Source organism: Mangifera indica, chromosome 6 (genome assembly GCF_011075055.1).
Source record: "Mangifera indica cultivar Alphonso chromosome 6, CATAS_Mindica_2.1, whole genome shotgun sequence".
In the NCBI taxonomy this organism is placed as follows: domain Eukaryota; kingdom Viridiplantae; phylum Streptophyta; class Magnoliopsida; order Sapindales; family Anacardiaceae; genus Mangifera; species Mangifera indica.
The window spans coordinates 9817904-9843294 of record NC_058142.1 but is presented as its reverse complement, the minus strand read 5'-3'; the positions used below and the strand labels follow the sequence as shown (position 1 = coordinate 9843294).

The 25391-nt window shown below is 32.4% G+C and overlaps 4 protein-coding genes across 6 annotated transcripts; 3 read left to right on the top strand and 1 right to left on the bottom strand.

Annotated features, from left to right (window-relative positions):
• Positions 1–480: 480 nt before the first annotated feature.
• LOC123219034 (CCAAT/enhancer-binding protein zeta) lies at positions 481–7441 on the top strand. The gene is made up of 16 exons (XM_044640737.1): positions 481–1349; positions 1819–1894; positions 2180–2299; positions 2650–2725; positions 2853–2921; positions 3042–3122; positions 3558–3629; positions 3756–3848; positions 3951–4106; positions 4269–4352; positions 4490–4633; positions 4938–5027; positions 5472–5554; positions 5654–6016; positions 6163–6385; positions 6511–7441. The coding sequence occupies exons 1-16, from the start codon at positions 626–628 to the stop codon at positions 7147–7149; spliced, it is 3093 nt and encodes a 1030-aa protein (XP_044496672.1). The 5' UTR covers positions 481–625; the 3' UTR covers positions 7150–7441.
• Positions 7442–12693: 5252 nt separating this feature from the next.
• Positions 12694–13418, top strand: LOC123219442 (auxin-responsive protein SAUR78-like). The gene has a single exon (XM_044641419.1). It carries the CDS (start codon positions 12775–12777, stop codon positions 13159–13161), a length of 387 nt encoding a protein of 128 aa, XP_044497354.1. The 5' UTR covers positions 12694–12774; the 3' UTR covers positions 13162–13418.
• Positions 13419–16224: 2806 nt separating this feature from the next.
• Positions 16225–16663, bottom strand: LOC123217977 (auxin-responsive protein SAUR71-like). The gene has a single exon (XM_044639094.1). The coding sequence runs from the start codon at positions 16599–16601 to the stop codon at positions 16281–16283; it is 321 nt and encodes a 106-aa protein (XP_044495029.1). The 5' UTR covers positions 16602–16663; the 3' UTR covers positions 16225–16280.
• A 586-nt stretch (positions 16664–17249) lies between these two features.
• LOC123218131 (probable complex I intermediate-associated protein 30) lies at positions 17250–20362 on the top strand. Of its 3 annotated transcripts, none has more exons than XM_044639366.1 (8): positions 17250–17410; positions 17681–17755; positions 18305–18418; positions 18610–18660; positions 18835–18926; positions 19144–19224; positions 19355–19453; positions 19861–20260. In XM_044639366.1, the coding sequence occupies exons 2-8, from the start codon at positions 17704–17706 to the stop codon at positions 20047–20049; spliced, it is 678 nt and encodes a 225-aa protein (XP_044495301.1). In that variant the 5' UTR covers positions 17250–17410; positions 17681–17703; the 3' UTR covers positions 20050–20260. The 3 variants fall into 3 exon arrangements, 2 of the variants coding, with proteins under 2 accessions (XP_044495301.1, XP_044495302.1); XR_006502628.1 differs by having other exon boundaries at positions 19352–19453; positions 19861–20362; XM_044639367.1 differs by lacking the exon at positions 19355–19453 and having other exon boundaries at positions 19861–20362.
• Positions 20363–25391: the final 5029 nt, after the last annotated feature.

Genomic DNA, 25391 nt, shown 5'->3' with positions numbered 1-25391 from the left:
TTCTGTCTTTGTTGTAATACTGTATATTTTAGAATAAACTTTAATTTCTAAAAACGTTAAAAGGGTGTTTTTGATAATTTTAGGGAATTATTAAAAATTCAAAAAATAGTTTAAGAATCTTTTAAAAAATTTTAAAATATCAATCTTTCTTTAATAATTTCAAAAATAATGTAATATCTCAAAGAATTAAAATGTAATAAATTATAAATATAAATATTATATTATATTATAATTATTACAGTTATTTAATAATTTTAAAATATATAAGAATTTGAAAAAATTTTATAAATTAATTGTGAGTTTTAAAAAATCTTTTAAACATTAAATTATTATATTTAAAAAAATAAGTTTAATATAAAATTATTATTTTTAAATTAATAAATAATAAAATTACTGTTTATCTTTTAGGGTATTTGTTTTAATTAATTTTGATTGGGCTTATACATATATTATTTATACCAACAAGAGTGAAAAAGGGTTTGTAGGCCAAGCCATTGGAAATTTAAATGTAAATTACTCCCATCTTCAATCCTCCAGAGCCAAAATCGGTACCGCAACCCTAATACCGCTCTTTCTAAACTTTTCTATCTGTGTTCAAGACTGCAACTACTCTCTACATGCGAAAATGTCTGATTCAAACCCTTCAAAAACCAAAAACAAACAAGACCTGGATCTATTAAAATCAGATATAGCTTCTTTCGCTTCCACTCTAGGTCTGGCTTCTTCTTCTGTAGGCTTCAACGACTCTGATTTCCGCAAAATTGGCCCTCTTAAACCCCACAAAACCTTCAAAAAATCCAAAGACGAAAAATCAAAAAACAATGACGAAATTCAGTTTCAAAAAGACCCCAAAAGTACCCAGATCCCAAACACCAAGAATCATAGCCAAAATAATAGGAAAACTATTTCCGAGCAAGAACCCAGAAGTAAAAATGAAAAATTTAGCTCAAAACCAGTGCCAAAGCCACCAGTTCTGTCCCTTGATAGTGTTGGCTCTAGTAATGGTAATTTTAAGAAGATGCCAAAATTGCCCTTGGTGAAAGCTAGCAATCTTGGGGTGTGGTATGTGGATGCCAAAGAGTTGGAGGAGAGAGTGTTCGGTGGTGAAGAGAAGAGTGGTAAAAATAGAGTGGTGGAGTTGAAAGAGGTGGAGAAGAAGAGGATGTTGGGAGAGAGACTTCTCTGGCAGTATGTGAGTGATTATGAAGGTTCGAGGGGGCAGAATGGCGACATTAAAATGTTGGTGGCAACACAGAGGTCAGGGACTGCAGCTGATAAAGTTTCTGCCTTTAGTGTTATAGTTGGGGATAATCCTGTGGCCAATTTGAGATCACTTGATGCTCTTTTGGGTATGATACATACATGCATACATACGTACTTATAGTGTCAGTGGATTGTGAATTATATATGGTTTCAGTGTATTGTGTTTATATTGTTGAATGATTCTATTTGTTGTTTAATTGTGAATTATATGATGGTTTTGTGTTTTTTGTTGGCTTTAGTAGTTAGGTTTTATCCCTTGGGGTAGTGGATGCTGGTTGTTAAGAATTACACAGAATCTACAGACGGATTGTGTTTTTAAAATGTCAAGTTGATATCTAAAAAAATTGAGAATGTTAATTTCATGGCTGTGGCTTTTATTTTATAAGTTTCACTCCAATATGAGAGAACTGTTTCCTTTATTGATATTGATACTTCATTGCTTTTACTTCAAATTTTCAGAGGTTCAAGTGTTCTGTCACTACTGCATGGTTTAGTAAAGTTGTTAGGTGTTTGAATATTTGAGTTGGCTTTAATGGAACTTTTTGTGTGTTGCAGGAATGGTATCATCTAAAGTGGGAAAGAGGCATGCTTTGACAGGATTTGAGGCATTGAAAGAACTGTTTATTTCAAGGTTAGAACGACCCCTCTATCTTTCTCTCATCTCCCCTACCCATCCTCTTTTCATCCATCTGTTCTCCAACTATGGAAATCACTTAATAGTTATTGTTCTACTATTTGGTATGGTGAATATGTGAGTTTGAGAGCATTTAGAATTCTTATTAAGAAAAGGTGCTTTATATTGATTTAGTTTGGACTTTATTGGCTTAACTACTTAAGTTTGTGCATCTACTTCAAATATTAATGAATCGCATGTTTCAGCAGTGCATTGATTTACCATTATTTGTCCATTTAACAGTTTCTTGCCTGATCGTAAGTTGAAGACTCTTGTACAGCGGCCATTAAATAATCTCCCTGAGACAAAAGATGGTTATTCCCTTTTGCTTTTCTGGTATTATGAGGAATGCCTGAAGCAAAGGTATGGTTAATTGCTTTTTCTTCGTTTCTTTTTTCCTTGCAATCATTCTTGTAGTATTGCCAAACAACCATTGATTCTTGGTAATATTTTAATGGACAAGGTTTTTGACTGTTTCAAATCTCCGGTCTAACTTGCTGTTCTCTGTGCATAATTGTTTTATATAAGAAACTCATTAGATTCTAACAATTTACTTGACTTCAGCCCACTTAATGCTAAATCATAGCATTGTTCATAGGTTTTTTTTTGGATTTTGGTAGCCTGTGACCTGCATCGTTTTGTATTCATTTGGACTACATTCATCGTACAAACTTTACTAACCAGTTATGATGTGATATACTTGACTATGATAGGTATGAGCGTTTTGTTTTGGCACTAGAAGAAGCATCTAGAGATGTATTACCTGTACTAAAAACCAAGGCATTGAAGGTTAGTTTTTGGAATTCCTTTTTTCTTTGGTTTTCTGGTCTGACTATACACACATCCCCCCAAAAAGTTATATATGTAGATGTAAATTGCATGATAATATCTGACTGAACACTGGCTTCTCCCTTAGAACATTTATGCATTGCTGACAAGCAAATCAGAGCAAGAGCACAGGTTGCTTTCTGCACTAGTCAATAAAGTAAGTCCTGTTGAATGTTGGCTTCATCTGTAAACATTGATTTTTATTGTTGAAGCTGGTTGTTGAATTCAATTCTGGGAGCTTGTTTTTTGTTTGTTCTCATGTGTTAATAACTTACAGCTGGGAGATCCCCAAAATAAAGGGGCGTCCAATGCTGACTTTCACTTATCGAATCTTCTGTCTGACCACCCAAATATGAAGGTATGACCACAGTATATTTTCTTTTCTTAGTTTTTTGGGGCTTATGTGTTTAATTAATATTGCTTTGCCACATATATTATATATAACAACTTCAGCAAACTGAACTTCATGTTAGTTGGAGTTTGTGATGATAGAATGAAAATGTTAACTGATTTAATACATACAACCCACTATTTCTTCATGAACATATGGATATCACACTGAAATTTGTTGGATTTTCAGAAAAGATTTGTAGAAATCAGTACATGAAAAAAAAATTAATATATATACTTTGTAGATTCAGCTTCCATAGATAAGTCTCAAAAATTTATCTCAATTTGAAATCTACATCAAGCAGTTGCTTTGATGTCAGATGTTCTGTGAGCAAAGTTTAGGCTCTAATATGCTTCTGCAACACATCTTATGATTGTAATTAGTAAAAGCTTCTTATTTCAGGCTGTGGTGATAGCTGAAGTGGATGCATTTCTCTTTCGGCCTCATTTGGGATTAAGAGCGAAATACCATGCTGTATGTGCAATCTTTCTTGTGCAATGAATTGAACTTCTTGATATTTGGAGTTTGCTAGTGGCATAATTTACAGTCACCATTTTCAAAACTACATATAACTTAGTTACTCTGTTCAATGTGACGCAGGTTAACTTTTTGAGTCAAATTTGTCTTAGCCACAAAGGAGATGGACCAAAGGTGGCAAAACGTTTGATAGATGTGTATTTTGCATTGTTCAAGGTAGCTTTGGACTTTCACTGATATGATTGAGCTTACAATTCTAGAGTTCCTTCTGACTGGATAAATTGTCAGAAACAAAAGATTTAACTATCTGTATTTCAGGTATTAATTACTGAGGCTAGTGATGGTGAAAAGATGGATAAGAACACCAAAACAAAGCGTAAACAATTTTCTACCGTTTCAAAGGAGAACGAAGAAAAAAATCCATCAGAATCTCACATTGAATTGGATTCAAGACTTCTATCAGCTCTGCTGACGGTCAGTATAGATATATTTTGTCCCTGCAGAGGTGAGCGTAAAGCAAAATGCTTTACTCTTACTGGCCTTTTTAATACTTTTGATATACTGAAATTTTGTGCTTTTAGATTTGTTTCTTTGGAAGTTTCTAACTTACTTATGCTTCTCTTTTCAATTTTACAGGGAGTCAATCGAGCATTTCCATATGTTTCAAGTAATGAGGCTGATGACATTATTGAGGTCCAAACACCAATGCTATTCAAACTGGTAAGCTCAAAGATTACTGCTAGTTTATTGTTGTTGGATTGTCATATAACTTTCTCTTGTAGGTAGTAGAGTTACCAGTGGATGAACACTATTGTCACCATGTTGCTTGATTTAACATTGTCCCTTCAACTGTGCAGGTTCATTCAAAAAATTTTAATGTTGGAGTTCAAGCATTGATGCTTCTTGATAAAATTTCTTCCAAGAATCAGATTGTCAGTGATCGGTTTTACCGTGCCCTGTACTCAAAACTTTTGCTTCCTGCTGCCATGAATACTTCTAAGGCAAGTAGTTATGTAATTACATTACATATTTGGGACAATGCATGTTTATTTATGTTTTTCAATGATTATGTGGATAATTGTTTTTGAAAGCTTGACAATTTAATGTAGTTAATGCTACACCTCTACTTGATCCAACATTACCTTGTTATTCGTTAATCTATTCCCATCTGAAATTTTTATTCCTCTTTCATGATTTATATTCATAGTTTTTTTGGATGAGTTCATGGTTGTTTTCTATCATTTATCTTTTTTTCAAAAAATTAGTTTTTTCATGTTTTGGGCTATTTATGCGCCATGTTTTCAGGCAGAAATGTTTATTGGACTTCTTCTCAGAGCCATGAAGAATGATGTAAATTTGAAGCGTGTATCTGCCTTTGCAAAGCGTGTTTTACAGGTGAAGGCTCCTAGTTCTCACTCTGTGTGGCTTTTCCTTTAGCAGATGCCTAAGCATCTCTCCTAGCTTTTGTCTTTTGTAAATTTTTGTCAACTGTGGTGCCTGCATAAATTATCCGTTTCTTTTTCTTCTCTGCCTTCAGGTCATCTCTGGTGCCTGATTGAATTATGTATATGTTTTCCTTCTTTGCTTATGGGCCCATGTTATGTTAATACATGCAAATTTATGTTTCATTTTTTCACAGCTTCTTTGCTCGGTTGATATAGCAATAATAAGTTCATACCTTGTGCATATAGTATTTTAAATATTGTATTGAGCCACCTGGAAACATTAATGGTGGCATTTAAATTTATCAGTGAATTTGAATTTAAATCCTCTAGCTTGTAATGAGTTATAGCTTTCTATGTGCTACACCTAACAAAGATTGTCTATTAAATAAAACAGGTTGCACTTCAACAACCACCTCAATATGCTTGTGGATGCCTTTTCCTCCTCTCTGAAGTTCTTAAAGCAAGGCCCCCTTTGTGGTAAGGCTTGTCTTATTTTAGATATGCTCTGCTCTAAGTTCTGTTAATAGACTGAAGAAATTCAATTGATATTTAATTAATATTTTTCCCCTCTATCAGGAATATGGTGCTGCAGAATGAGTCAGTTGATGAAGAAATTGAACATTTTCAAGATATAGTAGAAGAGACTGATAATGAACCTAGTGTTGCATCTTGGAAAAAAGATAACAATGACAAAACTGTTAATAGCATCAATGATGCCAATTCCGATGATGAATCTTCAGAAGATGAAGATGACCATCCAGTCACTGATTCTGGAGAAGATGTTTCAGATGAATCAGGGGAATTTGTAATCACAGATCATACTAAAGATATTCATAAATCTGAAACACACTCTGCTCCTGACACACACCAATCTTGTGTGTCTAAAAAGTCTTCCTTGCCTGGAGGATATGATCCACGTCACAGAGAGCCTTCTTACTGGTATTTCATTTTATACTTTCTCCTCTCCTTTTACCTTTTCTTTTCTCCTCTTTTGAGATGATATTGGCCTGCATTCTTAGCTACCAGTTTTTTTTCCTTGTAATACATAATATAAATTGCATTTGTACCTTATTTTTAACTGCCAGCAATGCGGATCGTGCAAGTTGGTGGGAGTTGATGGTACTAGCTTCGCATGCTCACCCATCTGTTGCAACCATGGCTGGGACACTGCTTTCTGGGGCCAATATTGTTTACAATGGAAACCCATTAAATGATCTCACACTTACTGCTTTTCTGGACAAGTTCATGGAGAAAAAGCCAAAGCAAAGTACATGGCATGGTGGTTCTCAAATTGAACCTGCCAAGAAGGTCTGCTTAATCTCTTCAAGCACAGTGATCAATGTCTTAAGATTTTACTTGTCTAAATTTGCATGGAATTTCCCTTCTATTAGAACCCTTTAAAAGATGTTGCTAACAAACCTTTTTTTTTCCAGCTTGATATTAACCACAACTTAATTGGGCCAGAGATTCTGTCATTGGGTGAAATGGAAGTGCCTCCGGAAGATCTTGTCTTCCACAAATTCTATGTGAATAAAATGAATTCCACCAGAAAAATGAAGAAGAAAAAGAAGAAAGCAGCAGAAGATGAGATGGCTGATGAGTTGCTTGATGGGGGTGTTGGTGATGATGAGACCGATAATGAAGAGATTGAAAATATGTTAGACTCTGCCAATCCTTTGGAAGCAGATGGTGATTATGATTACGATGATTTGGATGAAATTGCTAATGAAGATGACAACGACTTGATTGGTGATGTTAGCGATGCCGAAATTGATTTCCCCTCCAATATTGCTGAGGGAGAAGATTTTGACGCTATTGCTGCTGATGATAGTAGTGACGATGATGCAGATATTGATTTCAGTGATGCAGACGATGAAAGTGATGGTGAAGATGAACTCAATCAAAGAAAACGGAAACCGAAGTCTGGTGGGAAGTCTGCAGTCACCCCATTTGCAAGTCTTGAAGATTATGAACATCTGCTAAATCAGGATAGTCCCGCTGGAACAGAACCCTCAAGAAAGAAAAAGTCCAAGTCAAGGAAGAAAAAGAAATCTAAGCACTACACCTCCTGAAGCTGGTCATATTCATGCAGCTAAGGTACTTGCTGTGCCTTATTTACGATCCACAAAATGTGAGAAGAAATATATCATAGCTGAACTCCTGTTGGTGATTCAACTTACGCCTCCAATTTTGTTCGCTAACATTTTATAACAAGGATGGCTACTGGAGCACCAAAGAGAAGTTAATAGGGTGTTTGTCAAATCTCGTTCTCTTTTCCTTTTTCACCAATTTTGTATTCACTAGTGCAGAAGGGAAGAGATCTATGTTGTATGTCAAATTCATCAAGTGACTATTTCTGAACTATTTGGCTTTCTGACGCTTCTAATCCCTCGGAAAAAAAAAGGCCAAAAATCATTTCAAACAAACTAAACCCCCTTCAGCTGGAGCTCTAAATGATTGATAAAACAACATTTTATTACTTCAAAAATACTTTTTGGCATCTCAAGCCGTTCAACCTTACACAACCAGATTACAAATGCCTATTCCCTAGACCTAATTGTTGACACAAATAGGAGACAACCCATTTTACATAAACTCGTTGAATCCATTCCGCTTCTTCAAGAAATGGAAACTTCAACAACCAGAGTCACAACACAAGTTCACATTTGGCTGTAATGGCTGATACATTGGCACTTTCAGGCAACCTAAACTTCCTTAACCTCTGTGGTACTCTTCTCTCAAGCCCGATGTACTTGCAGCCTTCCTCTTCGCTGTCTTCATCAGTGTGTTCTCATCCTCAACTGTCACCAGCAATTCAATCCACAAAATGTAAATATTGTTGCCAAGTATGATTCGACCTTGAATGGAACACCAATTTCTCCATTATTTCGGGAAAACCAAACAAATGTTTCATTGCAAGTCTGCTGCTGCTACGCCATCAATCACCCTGCTCATTCTCGAATGATCTGCATATCAAATAATGGCTTACAAGTACAAAAAACTTTATGTGACAATTGGTAGTAGTAATAAGAGACTGAGTAGCTCCTATAGTGTTTAAAGAGATGATTATTCTGTTTCTGGGTAAAGTTTGCTGCTTGATTTGTTATTGTTGAAAAACTAGACTAGACGACTGGATTGCTAGAAACCAGAATTATTGTCATCTTATTGTGTCTAAACTAGTAGTTACCCAGTAAAAATAATGCTCAGACCAATTGATTGGCATTTTGATAATATGACAAACCACATTGGTTGCTGGAAAATGTACGAGAAAGTGAATGAAAATTATTTATACTTAATTTTTTTTTTTTTAAGGGAAGTAAGTATTATAAACAAAGTAAAAATGCCACCTTATGAAAGGCGAAGGGAAGAAGTTACAGCCTAAACATTTGATTTAAACAAAAGAAATACTTGCCATTGGTGGACAATTCTTACTAGAAAACGAGGAAAAAGTAGGGGAAATTTGACAGGCAATTATATAAGCTTCCAGAATAAGGATGGCAATAGTGTGTGGGGGGGGGGGGGGGGGGGGGGGGGGTGTGCGGGGGATTAGGAGAGGAAGATCTCAATTCTTATCCCTATCTTATGAAAAAAAAAATCTTTTTCTCATTTCTGCAAGAAAAAATCATCTTTTTGTATCCGTAGAAAAAAAATCCCATACTCTTAAAACACAATATAAATATATTAAATAACAAAATTAAGTAAAATTAAAACCAAATGTCATAAATATTATATATTAACTACTTTCATATGTATAACAAAAATCTAAATAAATTTAAAAAATATAAGTACTCTTAATCTATAAAGATATGTTAATATTTTAAATAAATATATTAATATAAAGGGATGAAGATGAAGATAAAGCCATAGACAAGATAGAAATGGGATAGAATGAGGAAAAAATACATGTATCTTTGTTTCTAATTATGAAGATTTTTTTCATTTTTATCATTTTTTTCGTTTTTATCCTCTTTTTTGTTTTTATCAGAAAATTCTCTGTCCTAAGACCAAAATTACCATCTCTATTCATTAAGTGCTCTTGACTTTGGTGGATACTTGGGTATCGACATGGCATCATCATGAAGCTATCCCCAATAAATGTGTGGTTCTGATCTCCTCTTCTCTCTTGTTGCTAAAAACAAACTAATTTTTTTTTGTTTAATTTAAATTGAAAATTACCTAATAATAAAGCCCACAAGCTTGCGGGCTTCAGTATATTTTGATAAATATAAATCTGTTGTATATAATTTGGTCATAATCATGCTTTCTTATTTTTAAAGTATTTGCACATAGGATAAGGATAGGATAGCTTGTGGTTGACTAGCTTTGACTTAATCACATGTTGCTCCTCATTGAAGGATTTGTGTGTTTGACGTTTTGTCTCTGAAAGAGTATTTATGCTCTTCACTAAAGAGCAATAATTAGCACCCCGTACACCTTGAAATGCCACATGATACAAATCTTCCCACATGACCTCTCAATAATTATTTGGAATCTTCACATGAGAATTACAAACTAGATTTGATGAAATAAATCAAAATTATGGGATTAGTAGTTTTACCTAAGGTACTACTAATGGTTGACAACAACTCCAATGGCTGATTGATAAGGTATTAGTTAATTGGGATTAATTAATCATCAGGGGCTGCTGATATGTGTGGAAGTAGATTGAAGGTCTTCTAGGCATAGGTTGGGTTGCAATATGATCAATCATCCCTTGGGCAATGTTGGTTAGGCTGTTTTCTAGTTAGATCAAAGCTTAAATTATACCACATATGTTAAAATAGATGCTCTAAAACCAAATATGGAGACTAAATTTGTAATTTATTCAAATATTATATCATGATTCTAATAATAAATAAATGGCGATTCTTCATCTATTTAGATGTGTATGAAGTATATGTTGACAAATTCTCTTAAATTGACAGTTATATGACGAGGAGATTAATTTATAAGTTGATCGTAAGGATCTTTTGAGCAAGTATGGTGACAAATAAAAAAGGTCAATTACTTTAATATAATTTTGATAGAGGGCACAAGCAATATGATATGACTATCCTCATGTTAAATAACCTTACCTAAAAAGAACAATAATGCATGTTGACTACATGTTTACAAACTTGTGGAACCAATATTCTAATAGATAATGGTGCATGTAATTCTTAGACTTGATATAACTGAAGCGTCTCATGCATCAATCGATCTATTAGGATACTGGTCTTACGTAGTTTTCTTGTTAGAAATATCAATACAAAAGTCGTTAACTATGTTAAGAAGTATATCAAACTATGATAGATTAACATAAAATTCATCATTCCTAGGACGATAGAAGATATATTGGTGTTATTTAACAAATGACTACGACAAATTAAATTTACGACCATAGTAGGATTGGGTTGGTGCCCACGTCCAATATAATACACTATGATTGCTTCAAAAGTCAAATTATGAAGTTAAGGAGTATCTAAGATAAATATTATTTTTATGCCTCAATTTTGATGGAATGTTTGTATGATGAAATTGTTTGATTGTATGATAATCGTACCATTGAAATGTAAAAATTAGTTTAATGTTGAGTATATTAATTGGATGGTTATGATGTCTTATTAAACGTTAGTTTTTGGTCTATGAATAAATGAATGATTAATTATTAATTAATTACAATTTTATTCATTATCATTTTAATAGAGAACTAATAGGTTACATTCAAAAGAAGATTGTTTGATAAGATTAAAAATGTTTGAATTTATTACAAATAGAGTGATTTACCTTGGGTTTACTTGAATATAATGAATTTATATCTCTATTAAGCTGACCTGTCATCTAGAAATAAAGGCAAGATACATTGTTAAGCCTAAGTGAGAGAAACTAAGAGTTTCGAGGCTAAATTATAATAAACTGAAAACAAGGGGTGTGGAGTAAAACTTGTGTTATTACGGTTATTAATTTGTCTCATATAAATTGAACATATTCTTGTAATCCTACTAATTTAATTTCATATCACATATTAGAGTAGAAAGATTATTCTTTCAAATTTCTTTACTTAATCTAGTCAATTCACTCAATCGATTCATAGACTAGTGTTTATGAGATATTTTTAACACATTTTCTATTGTTATTAGTGTCTTAGCATCTCTGTGTGGATGAATGAGAGCTTTGTTGTTTTACGAGAATATTATTAAGGAATTTGGGGCAAATCTTTTTCGGTGGAGCCTCCAAATGTTGTTAATATCACCTCTAATTTATATAAATTATATGTATAATAACTCTTTGATCCTTGGGACAAATTTTTGATCTCGATTTTTGTATTTTAAACCCTTATTACGTTGCAAAGTTTTATTAGAGGATATAAAGATCACCTTCAACCTCTCCTCTCTCTTGCAGCCTTTGACTACTCTCTCTTCCTCCAAAACTGTTGTTCGATACCACTATCACTGATCATGTCTTCATAGAATTCTCCTTTCGCCCCACCGTCTTTTGCCCTTGAACATGATTTCTTATACATCGATTCCACTTCTTTGAGCCATCTCGTCATCGATCTTTACAACCATCATAAGTCTCCGTTACTAATTAGCGACACTTTGGCCATGATTTGCTTTGGGTCTTTGATTTTCTTTTTCATTTTTTATTTTTTTAAATTGAGAAAATAAAAATGACTATTGTGCCATTTTTTAGTTGATTTTGTTTTAATAGAGAAAGATTTAGGTAAAAAAATGTGATTTATGGTGGAAAAATGTTAACCACTCTTGGAAAATGATTAAAAAATCAATTCATCCTTAAACTCTAAGAACTCTTAATTGGGTTTGAGTGGGGGTGTTAATTGATTATTTGGGGGCTCCATACATCACAAGGCGTTGAAGAAAAGGTTAGTAATAGTTATCAAACACATAATAAAAGCAAACAATGCTATAACGTGTAGTGACAAAATGGAGTACAATAAGTAGTAACGCATTGATAGAAAAGATGCTCATTACCTTGAAGCATTTTGTGTACTCTCTCTTCGTTGCCAAACAAAACTCTAGCTGGCTCTCCTCTGGGAACTAGTGACTGCTTACCAACCAACACCCTTTTCTTGTTGCTTTTCATACATTATCAAATTCAAGAACAACCAACAAATCAACAACATTTCCACCATATTTCATTGATCTTGTCACATAATTTACCCTCAAAGTTCTCAAATATTATTAACATAATAAAAACTTGAATATATTTCCCATATCTTCGACATCTTCCTAGTTATGGGATTTTGATTTGATTTCTTCACATGGGATGGGAAGCACCCACCATGACTCAATCTATATGAAATGAAAATTAGACATAAATCTACATCATCATGTGGCAACTTAATCACCGGAAGAACTATAATTTTGCAAGTACTTAATATTAGAATTATAGGAGACAAAAAGATGGGGTTGGAAAGGTCAATGATGTAAATTCACAATAAAGCAAAGAATTCATAAAAATTCTATATAATTAAAAGCCCTCAACAAAAGCCAAGCCAAATAAAAGAGCAACTAGTTTTCTAGCTGGTATATATCAAACCTGTGGGCCAACCATTCAGCTTACATGTCTATAGCAATCTAGCTAATCTTCTTCTTCTTCTCTTATTATATATAGGAACCGTCCTTCTCTCTTTCACTTCATTCTCAAAACCCTCTTTATCATCTCTATATTTTCTCTCTTACTCTCTCTTTTTAACAATGGCAAGAGTTGGCAAGTTGACAAAACTCAAGTCAGCCATGAAGAGACTTCCATCTTTGAGCAAGCTTTCGCGCAGTAGCAGCAGCATAGCAGCCTCGAACAGCATGGAATCTGATAATCACCATGGGAAGGGTTCAGAGGATCTTCATGCAGTGTATGTGGGGAAGTCAAGGAGAAGATATTACTTGAGTTCTGATACCATCTGCCACCCTCTCTTTCAGGAGCTGATTGATAGGTCGTCAAGTGATGGGGAGTTTAGTGAAAGAAATGGAGAAATTGTGGTGTCTTGTGAAGTTGTGTTGTTTGAGCACATGTTGTGGATGCTTGAAAGTGGTGAATCTCAGTTAGGTTCCATGCAGGAGCTTGCTGAGTTCTATACCTGTTGATTATTGCTGTTTTTATTGCCATTAATGATGATGATCAAAGTTGTAATTATTATTAATTATAGGCATGCCAATCTGGATGTTGAGGATTAACCCATTTGCTACACCCCCGCTGATGAAGAAGAAGAAGTTCATGAAGTTGGTTAGGATGAATTAGGGTTCTTGTTAATTAGTATCAAGAACTTGACTACGAATATTGTACTCAAAGTGTGTTCTTATCGAAATCAATTATGTGAATATGAGCTTTTGAGTTTTTTTTTTTTCTCTTGCTCATTTGTTACGCATAAGAATTGATTACTAGTGCTAACCAGTGTGGTTATAATTACAAACAGATGATTAAAATTGAAAGCTTAACTCTTAAGGTAATATTTGGCTCACAAGCAAGACTGTTCTATATATTAATTAATTGTGGCAAAGCAATAAGCACTTCCACATTCAAATCGCTTTCACTTCTATATGCAAAACTCATGTTTCTTCATTCTCGTGAAGTGTTGGACCATTACTTTCTAAATAAGTGTTACAAAATCTTGCCCATATCAAAAGCCATTACTTTTTAGAAAGATTCAAAGAATCTCTTTTAGGTTTTTCCCTAGAATAACTTTTGAGTGTCTAGCTAGTCAACATATGTGTTTAATTAGGTATTTAAACGATATGTTATTATAAGATTGAATAATTTTAAATTATTAAAAATAAATTAACATTCAATTACATATTAACATATTATCTGAGTATTTAATTAAATATTCAAAATTGGATATACATAACATTACTCTTTATACCCATAAGTTGTTTGAAAAGATATATCAACTCAATTTTAAGAGACACACTCTAAATTTTTTTCATTTGAAATGGGTGGGAAACAATTCTGAATCTCATCATCTAAGATGGATAGAATAATAAGTCACAACGGTAGTTTTCTTAATTCAACTAGGAGAATAATGCATCTTGGTATAATGATTATGTAATGTAGGTAGAGTAGTGATGAAATGTCCTTTGCACCACTCCAAAAAGCCAGAGTTTGGTGTAACTGATACAATTTTAAGTGCTTTGTTTAATGGCATTAGGTTAGCAATAGAGGGAAAGTGGACTTAAAATGTGTAATGAATTGTTTTAGGAATAATTAAAGAGAGAAGGTAGAGGAAGACATCATAGTCATGTGGGTCTAAGTATTAAATAATTTCTCTACTAGTAATAATTTAAGGTGCAAATGATTGGGTTGTTAGGGATGCTTTTGCCGAACCTGCTCGTCTACATGTTACATGTTATATGCTTGTATATTGGCCAAATAGCTATGTCCCCCCCATGTTTCAATGAAACGACTGATTATCATAATCTAAGTTTTAAAAAATCAAACTTAGTCTATTTTTATTAGTAAACTCAGATTAATTTTCTATAAATGATTATTTTATCTTTTTATTATAATTATAAAATTATTATAACATTTAATTTAAATATTAAGTTATTAATATATTCTTTATTTTCAAAAAACATATCATTTAGATCCATAAAAAAATATTAAAACTTAACCAATTTTAAAATATAGTGTTTTGTATAGTTCATTAAGGGTATGACTATCATTTTTAAAATTATCAAAGAATATATTGACCATTTAAAAATTTCAAAAATACTCATAAATTTTTTGATAATTTCAAAAATCCTTTAAAATTTCATTAACACCACTAATATTTTAAAAATTATATTTACTCCCAAACTTTTGAATAAAGAAAATTGAAAAATATTGAGAAAAAGAAAAAAAGAGGAAAAGATAAAAGAAAAAGAATAAGAAAAAAAGAAAAAAATCTATGTAAAATGACATTTTTCCTTCCACTTAACGAAAGTAAATGTCAGGTGATAATTTAATTTTTGAAAACTTAAAAAAAATGATAATTTGTCATTTTGACGAACATTGGGTGGGAAATAGTTATTTAGCTTGGTATATTTTATATGTTAATACCGAAAGCGCTTACCAAAAGAAAAAAAACATATATTTTGGTATAATTAGTTGTCATATTATTTTTACAAGAAGAAAGAAAAAAAATTTAGTAGTCCATTAAATCTATTATTTTAAGATATGTCCCGTTATAATATCAATTTATTTTGTTCTATCTTTTTAAATACGTTTTTAAACCCATAACTTGGGAATAAGAATTTTGACCATCCATATAATCATTTTATCTTAGTTATAAATTCTTTTAGTTGATGGACATGCCTCACCAAAACCCTAATAGCATTTTAGAACAATGACAGTGTGAGCAAGCTCATGAATTAATTAGAATAATCATACCCATCAACCTTATGATTGATCTCAAGCTTCTTGTCCTCCAACTTTCCCACAAACTGAAACCTAGTGGTCACTCGAGCCTGTGAAATAATCACATCACCAACATCAACTTGGTTTTGTTAGTTTTGAGAGCCATGTCCAGTTCATTAACAGTTGTAAATCTTGCACATAGACTATCTCTCTACTGTTTTTTTGTCGTTTGGTTTAAAAAGCAACAAGCCAGGGCCCAACTGGGCACTGTTTTATTGCAATTTTTTAATGCAGAGACATGCAATTGGCAAGATGGTAGGCCTGAAAAATCATTGTGCTAATTGCTGTAACAATGGGCCAAGACCACAGAATTGTTGTGTCTTGTTGCATGCCTCCTGATTGGCAGCAATGGCTCCAAGTTGTAACATTAACAGAGACGTGAAATCCAGCAACCCTATTGCAGAATTCGAAGGATAGTTTCTGAAATAGTGAGAGTTGAAGGTTTAGTATCTTTCAAAGAGTTTTATGTATGCAAGTGTTTGTCCAAATGTCACTCTTTAACTTGACAGCCAAGAGGCTGCCAGCCAACTGCAGCTTTTAAACGAGTATTGATGTTCATATTGAATTCTTTCAAGGATCTTGCACCAGTGAATCTGGTGCAATCAAGGCTGTCAACCACAAACTTATCTCATTAAAAGCCACAATATGCGACAAACTAGAACCAATTTGACAAAAAAACTAGCCCATTAATATTGAAACTATTGATTGCATATCAATGTACACAGATTCTCAAACGGAACATGTTCATCTTTATATTATACTATCCTAAATCTATAAGAGAACCCACATAGATTAATATTTCACATCATTTCTAATATGGTTTAACTTTAACCTTTCGATTTGCATGACGGATCATCCAGTCTTCAAACTCCTTTGCTTCATATGGGATCCGGAGAACTCCTTGATTACAGAAGCCATATTCTTCAGCTGCTTTATAGAGAAGCTCCAAGAAATCAGCATCCCCAAGTGCTTTTGTGTGAACAATAAAGCGTTTTGTGTCATTATTCACCCCAACACAAATTGGCACATAGCCTTTAGGAGTCACCATTTGAGGCCCTCCTCCAAGTCTCTTAACTCTCTCACCATCTGCAGCTCCAATCAGCCTGCTCAACCTGCTTGATCTTACTCCCATTGTAAAACCCTTCTTCCTTGCCAAAACCTAATGGAGACACTTAAATCCCCATGTGTAATCGTTTTCTAATGACCAATTAGACATTGGTTAAAGATAGGGTGACAGTGATGTGCTAATGGGTTTTTTCTGGGCAACATGCCGTGGCCACCAAGTTGATTACAAGAATCAAATTAATGTTAATTATGTGGCATTAAGAACTGATCACCAATTTCATGGCAGTGTACAAAGTATGTACTGGGCTGGTTCATTTTTGTACTGAACCTCTAATGCAAGATTAAAATATCATATTATATTGGTAATCTTTGATTACTGAGTAATTAACATGTGTGAATGGATTAAGAAAACTATGCCGGTAAACATTATAAAAGTTTTAATAATCTTTTTATGAAAATATCTAAATAGTTGATCAGTTGATCTTTTACTTAGATAGCGATTTGCCAATATTATATCAAAGATATTTTAAAATTCAAATGACGAAATTCAGGTTTTTGAAAATTATTTTAGAACTTTGTGTTAAGAAAAAGTTTTATAATTTGCTTGTCAAAAACCCAATTTACTGGAAGCCCAAAAGAAAAGAACAAAACACTGGAATACGACGTCGTACAGATTGTGTGTCATCTTACCGAAAGACACCCTCCACCACCAACATCCCCAACACCCAACATCACCCCACCCGCCCCCCCCAAAAAAGGAAAAAAAACCACGCTTCTGCAGTTCTGCCATGTATGGATTGTCAACTGTGGCGGTGAAGCGGTGAGTGACACTTATCTTGGCCAACGATCTACGGCAGCGACTTATCATAAGCTTTGGTGAGGCACTGTATCTATCTTCTCTCATCCTTGAATCACGTAAAAATCCCATCTTTTTACCGTTTCTAAAGCTCTTTTCCACTTAACAAACCAAATCAAAACGCAAAATTTTTAATTTTCCATAACTTGAAGCAGATTATTTTCAAAATTTTTTGATGGCTAGTCTTTTTAATTTTAAATAATATCGGGGAATTTACTTTTAATGGTAAAAATGGATCCTTTAACTGGTAGGATATCAAAATGACTTGGATATTGTTTCCATTTATGTAGGAGCTTTAAAGGGTTTAAGAGATATGTCAAGGTTTCGTGCAATATGGCAGGCTTCTTTGAATGCTACAAAGAAAGGTATTGTATGTGGCTACAAGTTTAATCCGTGTATATGTGAATGCTTCAATATTGATTTTTGGGTTGCCGTTTTGTTCTTGGCCCTTTATTCTTTGAGGAAGTATTATTGTCGCGGTAAGGAGCTGATAAAGTTTTGGAAGAGAGGATAGTTGAAACCGTGTATTGTAGAGTTAGATTATAGTTCATGTGTTTGTTTGCAATTGTGAGTTTGCAAGGGATTTGAATTATGTATGCTGGAAATGCCATATTTTTTTATGTTGAGATCATATGTAATTACTATTAAAGGTGATGTTATGCAGGGTTGACAACTCATATATTGGTATACTCGTGCCTATCATTGGATATATCTTTAATCTGGTTCTAATGTATATTTGGAAGACCGTAATCAGAGAAAAAGTTGAAGGAAGACAATGGATTGATAATTTATGGCTTCACATGATTAATGATTATTGCCCATTGCTTTGACCGCTTTGAAAAATAGAATGCAAAAGAATTATATAACTTAAGTCTGTACTTTCATTCTCTTATTTGGAAAATTTGAAATTGTAGCTCTTACATGGAAAGCTGAGGATTTGATTCCTCCCACTGAGAGATATATATTCAATTTCAATTCAAGGGAAGAGTTGAAAAAGTGGCATCTATATTCAGATTCTGAATATGGAGGTATGCATTATTCCATTTTTATTGTATCTGTTACCAAAATATATGAAACTATCATTTCCAATGAAAGATTGAGGAATTCTGGATTTCCAAAATGTTCATGGATGATTGCAATTTGCATATGATCTGTTGTAAAGGTCATGAGTTTATTTGCCAAGAATCTAATTAATTTCTCTTGTTTTAATTATTTTCAGGGTTGTCCTCGGCATCTCTTGAGATTGCGGATACAGGAAATGGAATAAAAGGTACTGGTCATTACATAATTTGACCTCCTATAACATAGTTAATTTTGGATCATAGCACCCCAACCTTCCAGCACAAACTATAAACTTGATTTCTCATTACTTCTGTTTCATTAACCTTTCTTTTATTCTTTTTTAGCTTTGATTTTTAACTTATGAAAATGATCACATTGATAGGGGTTTTCTCTGGGAACCTTTCTCTGGATGTAAGTGAGGGTTCAAAGTGGAACATTACTCGGAGTGGCTTCTGTGGGATGCGGTCTAAGAAGGTGAACACTTTTTCTAATAATTGTAGGAATCTGTTGCTCTAGATTCATAAATGACTGTGGTGCATTTTCACATGTTAGAGTTCTGCTTCTCTTGACCTTCGTTTTTTTCTTATACATATACAGCAGTGGGAACACATCCACATGCACTTCTTTAGTCCTTCCTTTTCTTCAATTTTCCTTAGAGACTAACATTAGTAGAGTGACATTTTATGTGCAGTTTGATGGCTTCATTGATTTAGATGCATATGATACAATAGCACTAAAGTTGAAAGGAGATGGAAGATCTTATATATCTACTGTGAGTTTTCTTTCCCATTATTATTCAGAATTAGATGGAAGAAATTGGCTTCTATCTCTATTATGGCCCGCATATGTAATATTCATTATTGAAATTCTAAACTGAAGCATTTACTTTAACTGCAAAGTAGATATACACAGAGAATTGGGTGAATTCACCTGGACAAGAGGAAGATAATTCATGGCAATATTTTGTTTTTGTACCCGAAGATAAGTGGTATATTGCAAAGGCAAGTTTCTTTTTCTTCAAGCTTGATGTTGTTAGAGACTTGATGCCACAGACTTAGCTCTTATATGGAATAATGGAATTATGAATCCTGATCCCATAATTAATTCAATTCAGAAAATACTACGAGTAGCTCTGCCAATAAGCAGGAAATCAATGCCTTATATCAATCTGTAAACTTACTGATTTTTATCACTGAAAAGATTATGTACATCCACATGTTTTTGTCTTGGACATCCACTTTTATTGTGGAATTGCCAGTGATAGAATCTACTTGTTCAAAGAGTTTCAGCAGTATGCATGAATTGTTTCTTTGGTGTTATGAAACTTCTTGTAAAATATTATAGAGCACAAACAAGTATAAATTTCTTCCTTTCCCCTCTAAATTGTTGTCCTTTCAATGCCTTCCAGATTCCGCTTGCTCGATATTTACCAACATGGAGAGGGAATGTTATAGATGCTGACTTGGAGATGAATCCGTCACGTGTTCTCGGTATGTCTCTATCAGTGAATGCAGATGGTGGTGTCCCGGGTGCTAAAACTGGACCGGGTGATTTCAGAGTTGAAATTGATTGGATCAAAGCCTTGAGATCAGTGTGACCAGTAAAAACTCTTAACAATCCCTGTTTCTCTGCTAGTGTAATAAGGTGTTATATTATGTTTCAAAAGAAATCATGTTTCAGTAATGTCAGCCGTATCATGGTATGGTGAACACAAATTATCGGGGCAAGTTTTTTCTGATGCCTTTAGAATTCTTAGTAGGTCAATCTTTGTTCTTTCCAAGCAGGATATGGATACCGTGTTAATTTAATTTCCCCTAATCTTTTAATAGATCTAGAGAGAGACACGTGGAAAGTTACACTTTCCACTTTAATCCAAAATAAGCAGCAGAACTTGTTCTGTTTGGATCAAAGTTCTACCATATTTCCTGGATTTTCATTTATTAGAATAAAAATGTGTCGATATTTTTCTTTAATTCGGATTAGTGTATGAGGTGTCTTGTGAAATACGAGAGAAAGAATCGCCATTGGCTTCGCTCTCACACTTTGTGCGCAGCTTTGAACATGGTGGCTAGAGCTTTCAAAGCCCCCAAAAGTCAATCTCCTTTCACACCCATTACACTCTTCTGCTTCAAAATCAGGCTCTCTTAAAATCCCAGCTCTAGGTTTCTCTTCTTGATATGAATTTGAATTGTCAGCGATAGGTTTGCCCGACATGGTTTGGCAACTGTCCTGAGAATGAGCACTGTTTCATTAAAGAAGAACAGTGTCATTTGCGACGATTAACAAGACAGTGTTTAAATTTTTTTTTTTTTAATTCAGTGTTAAATTTTGTGTTGGAAACTGACATGACAATGTTAGTTGAGGAACAAGATTTAAAAGATGCTTGTAACGAATTTGAAAACACAAGAGACACTGATTCCCTTTCTTCTTACTTGGTTCTTTTGAGTTGTGTTTTCTGTCTCTGTAGACTTTCTACCTGATTTCTTAAAACTTTCGTTAAATTCGTAGCGGATCAAACCAATTGGTATCAAAGTTGAGCGCCGAACATGGCTGAGGGGAACAGAGTGCAAAAGCCTAGAAGATTAATGATATAACTTGTTCAGGAATCAAAACTTCATCAGCAATGATTACTGAAGGACTCAGTTGGTGAAATTAAGAGTTTAATAGGAGGCTCGAGCATTTAGCGGTTTGTGATCTTTACTAAGTAGAAGACGGTGGACCTATTAGTGGAGGGAATCACTGCGGGAACATCTCAGAAATTGCCATGGGGCAGTTCAACTGAACTTTTCTAGGCCAAGTACTTTTTCGAAGTGGATGGAACATCACTTGAGAATTGGGTGAAGGTGGCTGCTCGGCACCTGGACGGATGAGCTATCCAGTGGCACGTAGGGTTCGTCAAATCCAGAGGTAATCCATTAGGGATGGCAAGGGTAAGGGACAAATACCCAAATCCCTGTCCTCGGGAAAATCTTTCTCTATCCTTGATATGGGGATCCGGGGAGTCTCCATGCCATGCCCTATTGTGGGAAAAATTTTTCTTTCATTTCCCTTCTTTTTACTATTGTATTAAAAAAAAATAAAAAAAAATATTTATTAAATAAATGTTTCAATATTTTTATTTAGTTTTTGTTATCCTTAAAGCGTTTAGAAGTCCAACAATAATTAGTCTAATTAAAATAAAAAATCCTAATTTGATCAGGACTACGATTTTTAGAAAACTTAATCTTTCATTAAACTAATTTAATTATTTTATCAGGACTTTTACCTAGAAAGCGAGTCCATGTAGATTAAGACTTTGAAACTCCCATCCAAAGTCGAATTTTCTATGAAAATTTAACAGGTCTCGTTCATGTCATTAAATTATATTCATACATATTAATTTAAATTTTATATTAAAGATTTTTACTTTAATCGATTTTAAATTAAAATTATATTTAAATTTGTAATCTTAATCTAATAATTTAAAATTTGAGTTGAGCTGATCTGATCTAAATTAACTTGAATTTATATTTTTTTTTTTACTCTTCAAATTGTTTTTATCATTTTAATTTTTTCATTAAGTTATCTCAAGATAAAATTAATAAAATACACAATATAATATTTTATGTTATTGATAAATACTTTAAAAATTTACATATTAAGATGTTTAAAATCGTCAATAATATAACTAACTATATCAAATTCTTAATAATAAAATAAAATATTTAAATAAAAAATAATATGAGTAATTATAATTATATAAAATACAACATATAATTATAATATGAGTAAAAACTATAAAATATGATTAATTAAATTAATTTTTTATTACTTAATAATAAAATAAAGTATTTAAATAAAAATAAACAATAATAAAAGTAATTATAATTATATAAAAATACAATTATATATAATATATAAATATTTTAACTACTATTGGTATTATTTTTTAACATTTCTATAATTTATTCTAAATAAATTCTATTAAAATAATATTTTTCTAAAATATTTAAATCAATTCAAGTTATGTGGGGTTATTTTTGTATAAACTCTAATACTATCCGATTTAATTTATAGTTATATTAAATTAACCCAAAATAAATTTCATGTCAAAAAACTTAACCCTAACCCAATATTTTTCATATTATATCGTATCGAGTTAACAGATTATATTAAAAATTGTTAACTCTAATGTCACAATATGAATATTTTTGTGCCGTGGCATAAAGTGTTCTAGCCATATTCTGAATTTTCCTTCTCCACGCACTCTTCTTCTTGCAAGATGCCATCCAAAAGCTTGCAACCACTCTTCTCGATCGATGAACATAATCACTGGAAAACAATCACCATGTCTTAAAGCGTCATAGTTGTAGGAGAATTTTGGAGTATTTTGCGATTTAAGTTTTTGTGAGTTGTGTTTTTGATATTGAGAATGAACCTAATTCCCTATTATAGTGGAATTTCGTAACAGTTAATTAGAAAATTTCGTAACAGGATAACTTTGATTCGCGGTAAGATCTAAGAGATGTTAAAATTGTTAAGAGAGAACCCAAACTATTTTTTTTTTTTTTAATTCTGCTTTCGATGTGCAGGAACTGTCGTAATCATGTGCTAATTAGTAGATACACATGTTTGTGAGAATAAATTCATGTGGTTACTCTATAAAATGAGAGAAAAGAGGTGCAAAATTTTATGCGTTCTGGGTGGAAGTTTCGGTTCTGATGCTTATAAATAACATTGCTCAGCCTTATCCTGATGGTTATTTTGTAGCGTTTCCCAAGTCCCCAGAACCTAATTTTCCATAAAGCACTGTTTTAATGGGAAATTATAAAAAATAGCCAAAATACCCCTCTATTAAGCAAAAATGCCCAAATTTACTATTCCTAACAAAAAAGCCCAAGCTTTTTCTAAAATACCAAAATTACCCTTCTTCACATCTATATAAACCCTTCTCACTCACTCTTATTACACACACTTCTCATATCACTCAAACACTTACTTTCACTCTCATTTTTATTCAAGATCAATTAGTAGGGGTTTATTCGGACGGAAGAAGTTCGTATTTTTGAATTCGACTTGAAAAAACACTATTCATAAGAAAAAAGTATTTATACCAATCTTAGCCTAAAAACTTAATTTTATTTATTAAATCTAGTTTATATGTCATAATATAGAGGTTAAATACAATGTTAGATAAATATAGGAGGTTAAATACAATGTTAGATAAATATAGGGGGTATTTTGATATTATACAATATATAAAGGAGTTAAATAACATGTTAAGAATAGATAGATATACTTTGATACAAGACAACATACAAAAGTATTAAATAAATAAAAAGATAATTATGAGGGGTCAAATGAACTGTTATTAAAATAGGGGGCATTTTGATATTAAACATTGTAAGAGCATTATAAATGAAATTTTAGGAATAGATAGATGTATTTTGATATGAGACAACATAAAAAGGTGGTAAATGCAATGTTAGTAATTGTAGCGGGTAAAAAAAATATTTAAAAAATATAGGGGGTATTTTGAAATTACATAATACATGAAGCAAATAAATAATAGGTTAAGAGTGGATAGATGTTTTTTGATACAAGAGAACATAAAATGGTGTTGAATGAAAGTTAAGATAATTATAGGGGGTTATATGAAATGTAAGAAAAACATGGGGGTATTTTGATATTTCATAATATCATGAAAGATTTAAAAACATGTTAAAAATGAATAGATGTATTTTGATAATAATAAACATACGAGGGTATTAAATGAAATATTATATAAGTATGAGGGGTTAAAAAATGTTTAAAAATATAGGAGGTATTTTGATATTAAACATTGTAATAACGCTTTAAATGAAATGTTAAAAATAGATAGATATATTTTGATACAAGATTACATAAAAGGTTGTTAAACAAATTGTTAGATAAATATATGAGGTTAAATGAAATATTAGATAAATATATGGGGTTAAATGAAATATTAAAAAAATATAGGGGTTTTTTTATATTAAACCTTGTAAGAACGTTTTTAATGAAATATTAAAAATAGATAGATATGTTTTGATACAAGATATTATACAAAGATGTTTAATAAAATATTAGATAAGTATAGGGGGTTAAATAAAATTTTTAAAAAATATACGGGGTATTTTGATATTAAACATTATAAAAACGTTTTAAATGGAACGTTAAGAACAGATAAATGCATTTTGATACAAGATAACATACGAGGGTGTTATATAAATTGTTAAATAATTATAGAGGGTCAAATAAAATATTAGAAAAATATGAAGGTTTTTTTATATTAATAATTGTAAGACTGTTTTATATAGTTGTTACAAAATTTTTTATTATAAATGAATAATTATTTTCAAAATCTTGTCATTGCAGAATTGATAATTAAAATGGATGGTTATGCATCGATTCGTTACCAAGGAGAATGGATTCAAGGTGACAACAACACAATAAAATATGTTGGAGGATCCAAACAATTGATTAAAATTCCTTATGGAACAACATTCAAGGGATTTATTGAGCTTTTAAAGGAGTCTTGCGGTATTGATTTAATGAAAAACTACCTTCAACTATCAATGAAACTAAAAAAAATTGAGCTCGACTGCCCCATACAGGTCCAAAATGATGAAGATGTCCAGAGTCTTATTGATATGTCTCAATACTTACAAGAATGTATTCTTATTTTTGTTAAATGTACCCTAATTGAAGGGCAAGAAGAAGAAGATGAAGATGAAGAAGAAATTAGTGGGGTCAAAAAATAATACGATTTGAAAAACTTGATTGATTTCAATAATAACCCGTTGTACATTGCAAACTCATGGGCTCATGGAGAAAAAGATAGAGTTCCCGACTGGGGTGACTTTGATGGAAATGATATGCTCGATATTCCTTCTGAAGATGAAGAGTCTGAGTATATGGCATCAGTTACCGAAGGTATGG

Coding starts and splice junctions, on each gene's coding strand:
- LOC123219034 (XM_044640737.1), top strand. CDS start 626: ATGTCTGATTCAAACCCTTCAAAAACCAAAAACAAACAAGACCTGGAT. Junction 5,555..5,653: donor AAAGCAAGGCCCCCTTTGTG/GTAAGGCTTGTC, acceptor CCCCTCTATCAG/GAATATGGTGCTGCAGAATG. Junction 6,386..6,510: donor AAATTGAACCTGCCAAGAAG/GTCTGCTTAATC, acceptor TTTTTTTTCCAG/CTTGATATTAACCACAACTT.
- LOC123218131 (XM_044639366.1), top strand. CDS start 17,704: ATGTCAAGGTTTCGTGCAATATGGCAGGCTTCTTTGAATGCTACAAAG. Junction 18,927..19,143: donor GTGGGATGCGGTCTAAGAAG/GTGAACACTTTT, acceptor TTTTATGTGCAG/TTTGATGGCTTCATTGATTT. Junction 19,454..19,860: donor ATAAGTGGTATATTGCAAAG/GCAAGTTTCTTT, acceptor AATGCCTTCCAG/ATTCCGCTTGCTCGATATTT.
- LOC123217977 (XM_044639094.1), bottom strand. CDS start 16,601: ATGGGAGTAAGATCAAGCAGGTTGAGCAGGCTGATTGGAGCTGCAGAT.
- LOC123219442 (XM_044641419.1), top strand. CDS start 12,775: ATGGCAAGAGTTGGCAAGTTGACAAAACTCAAGTCAGCCATGAAGAGA.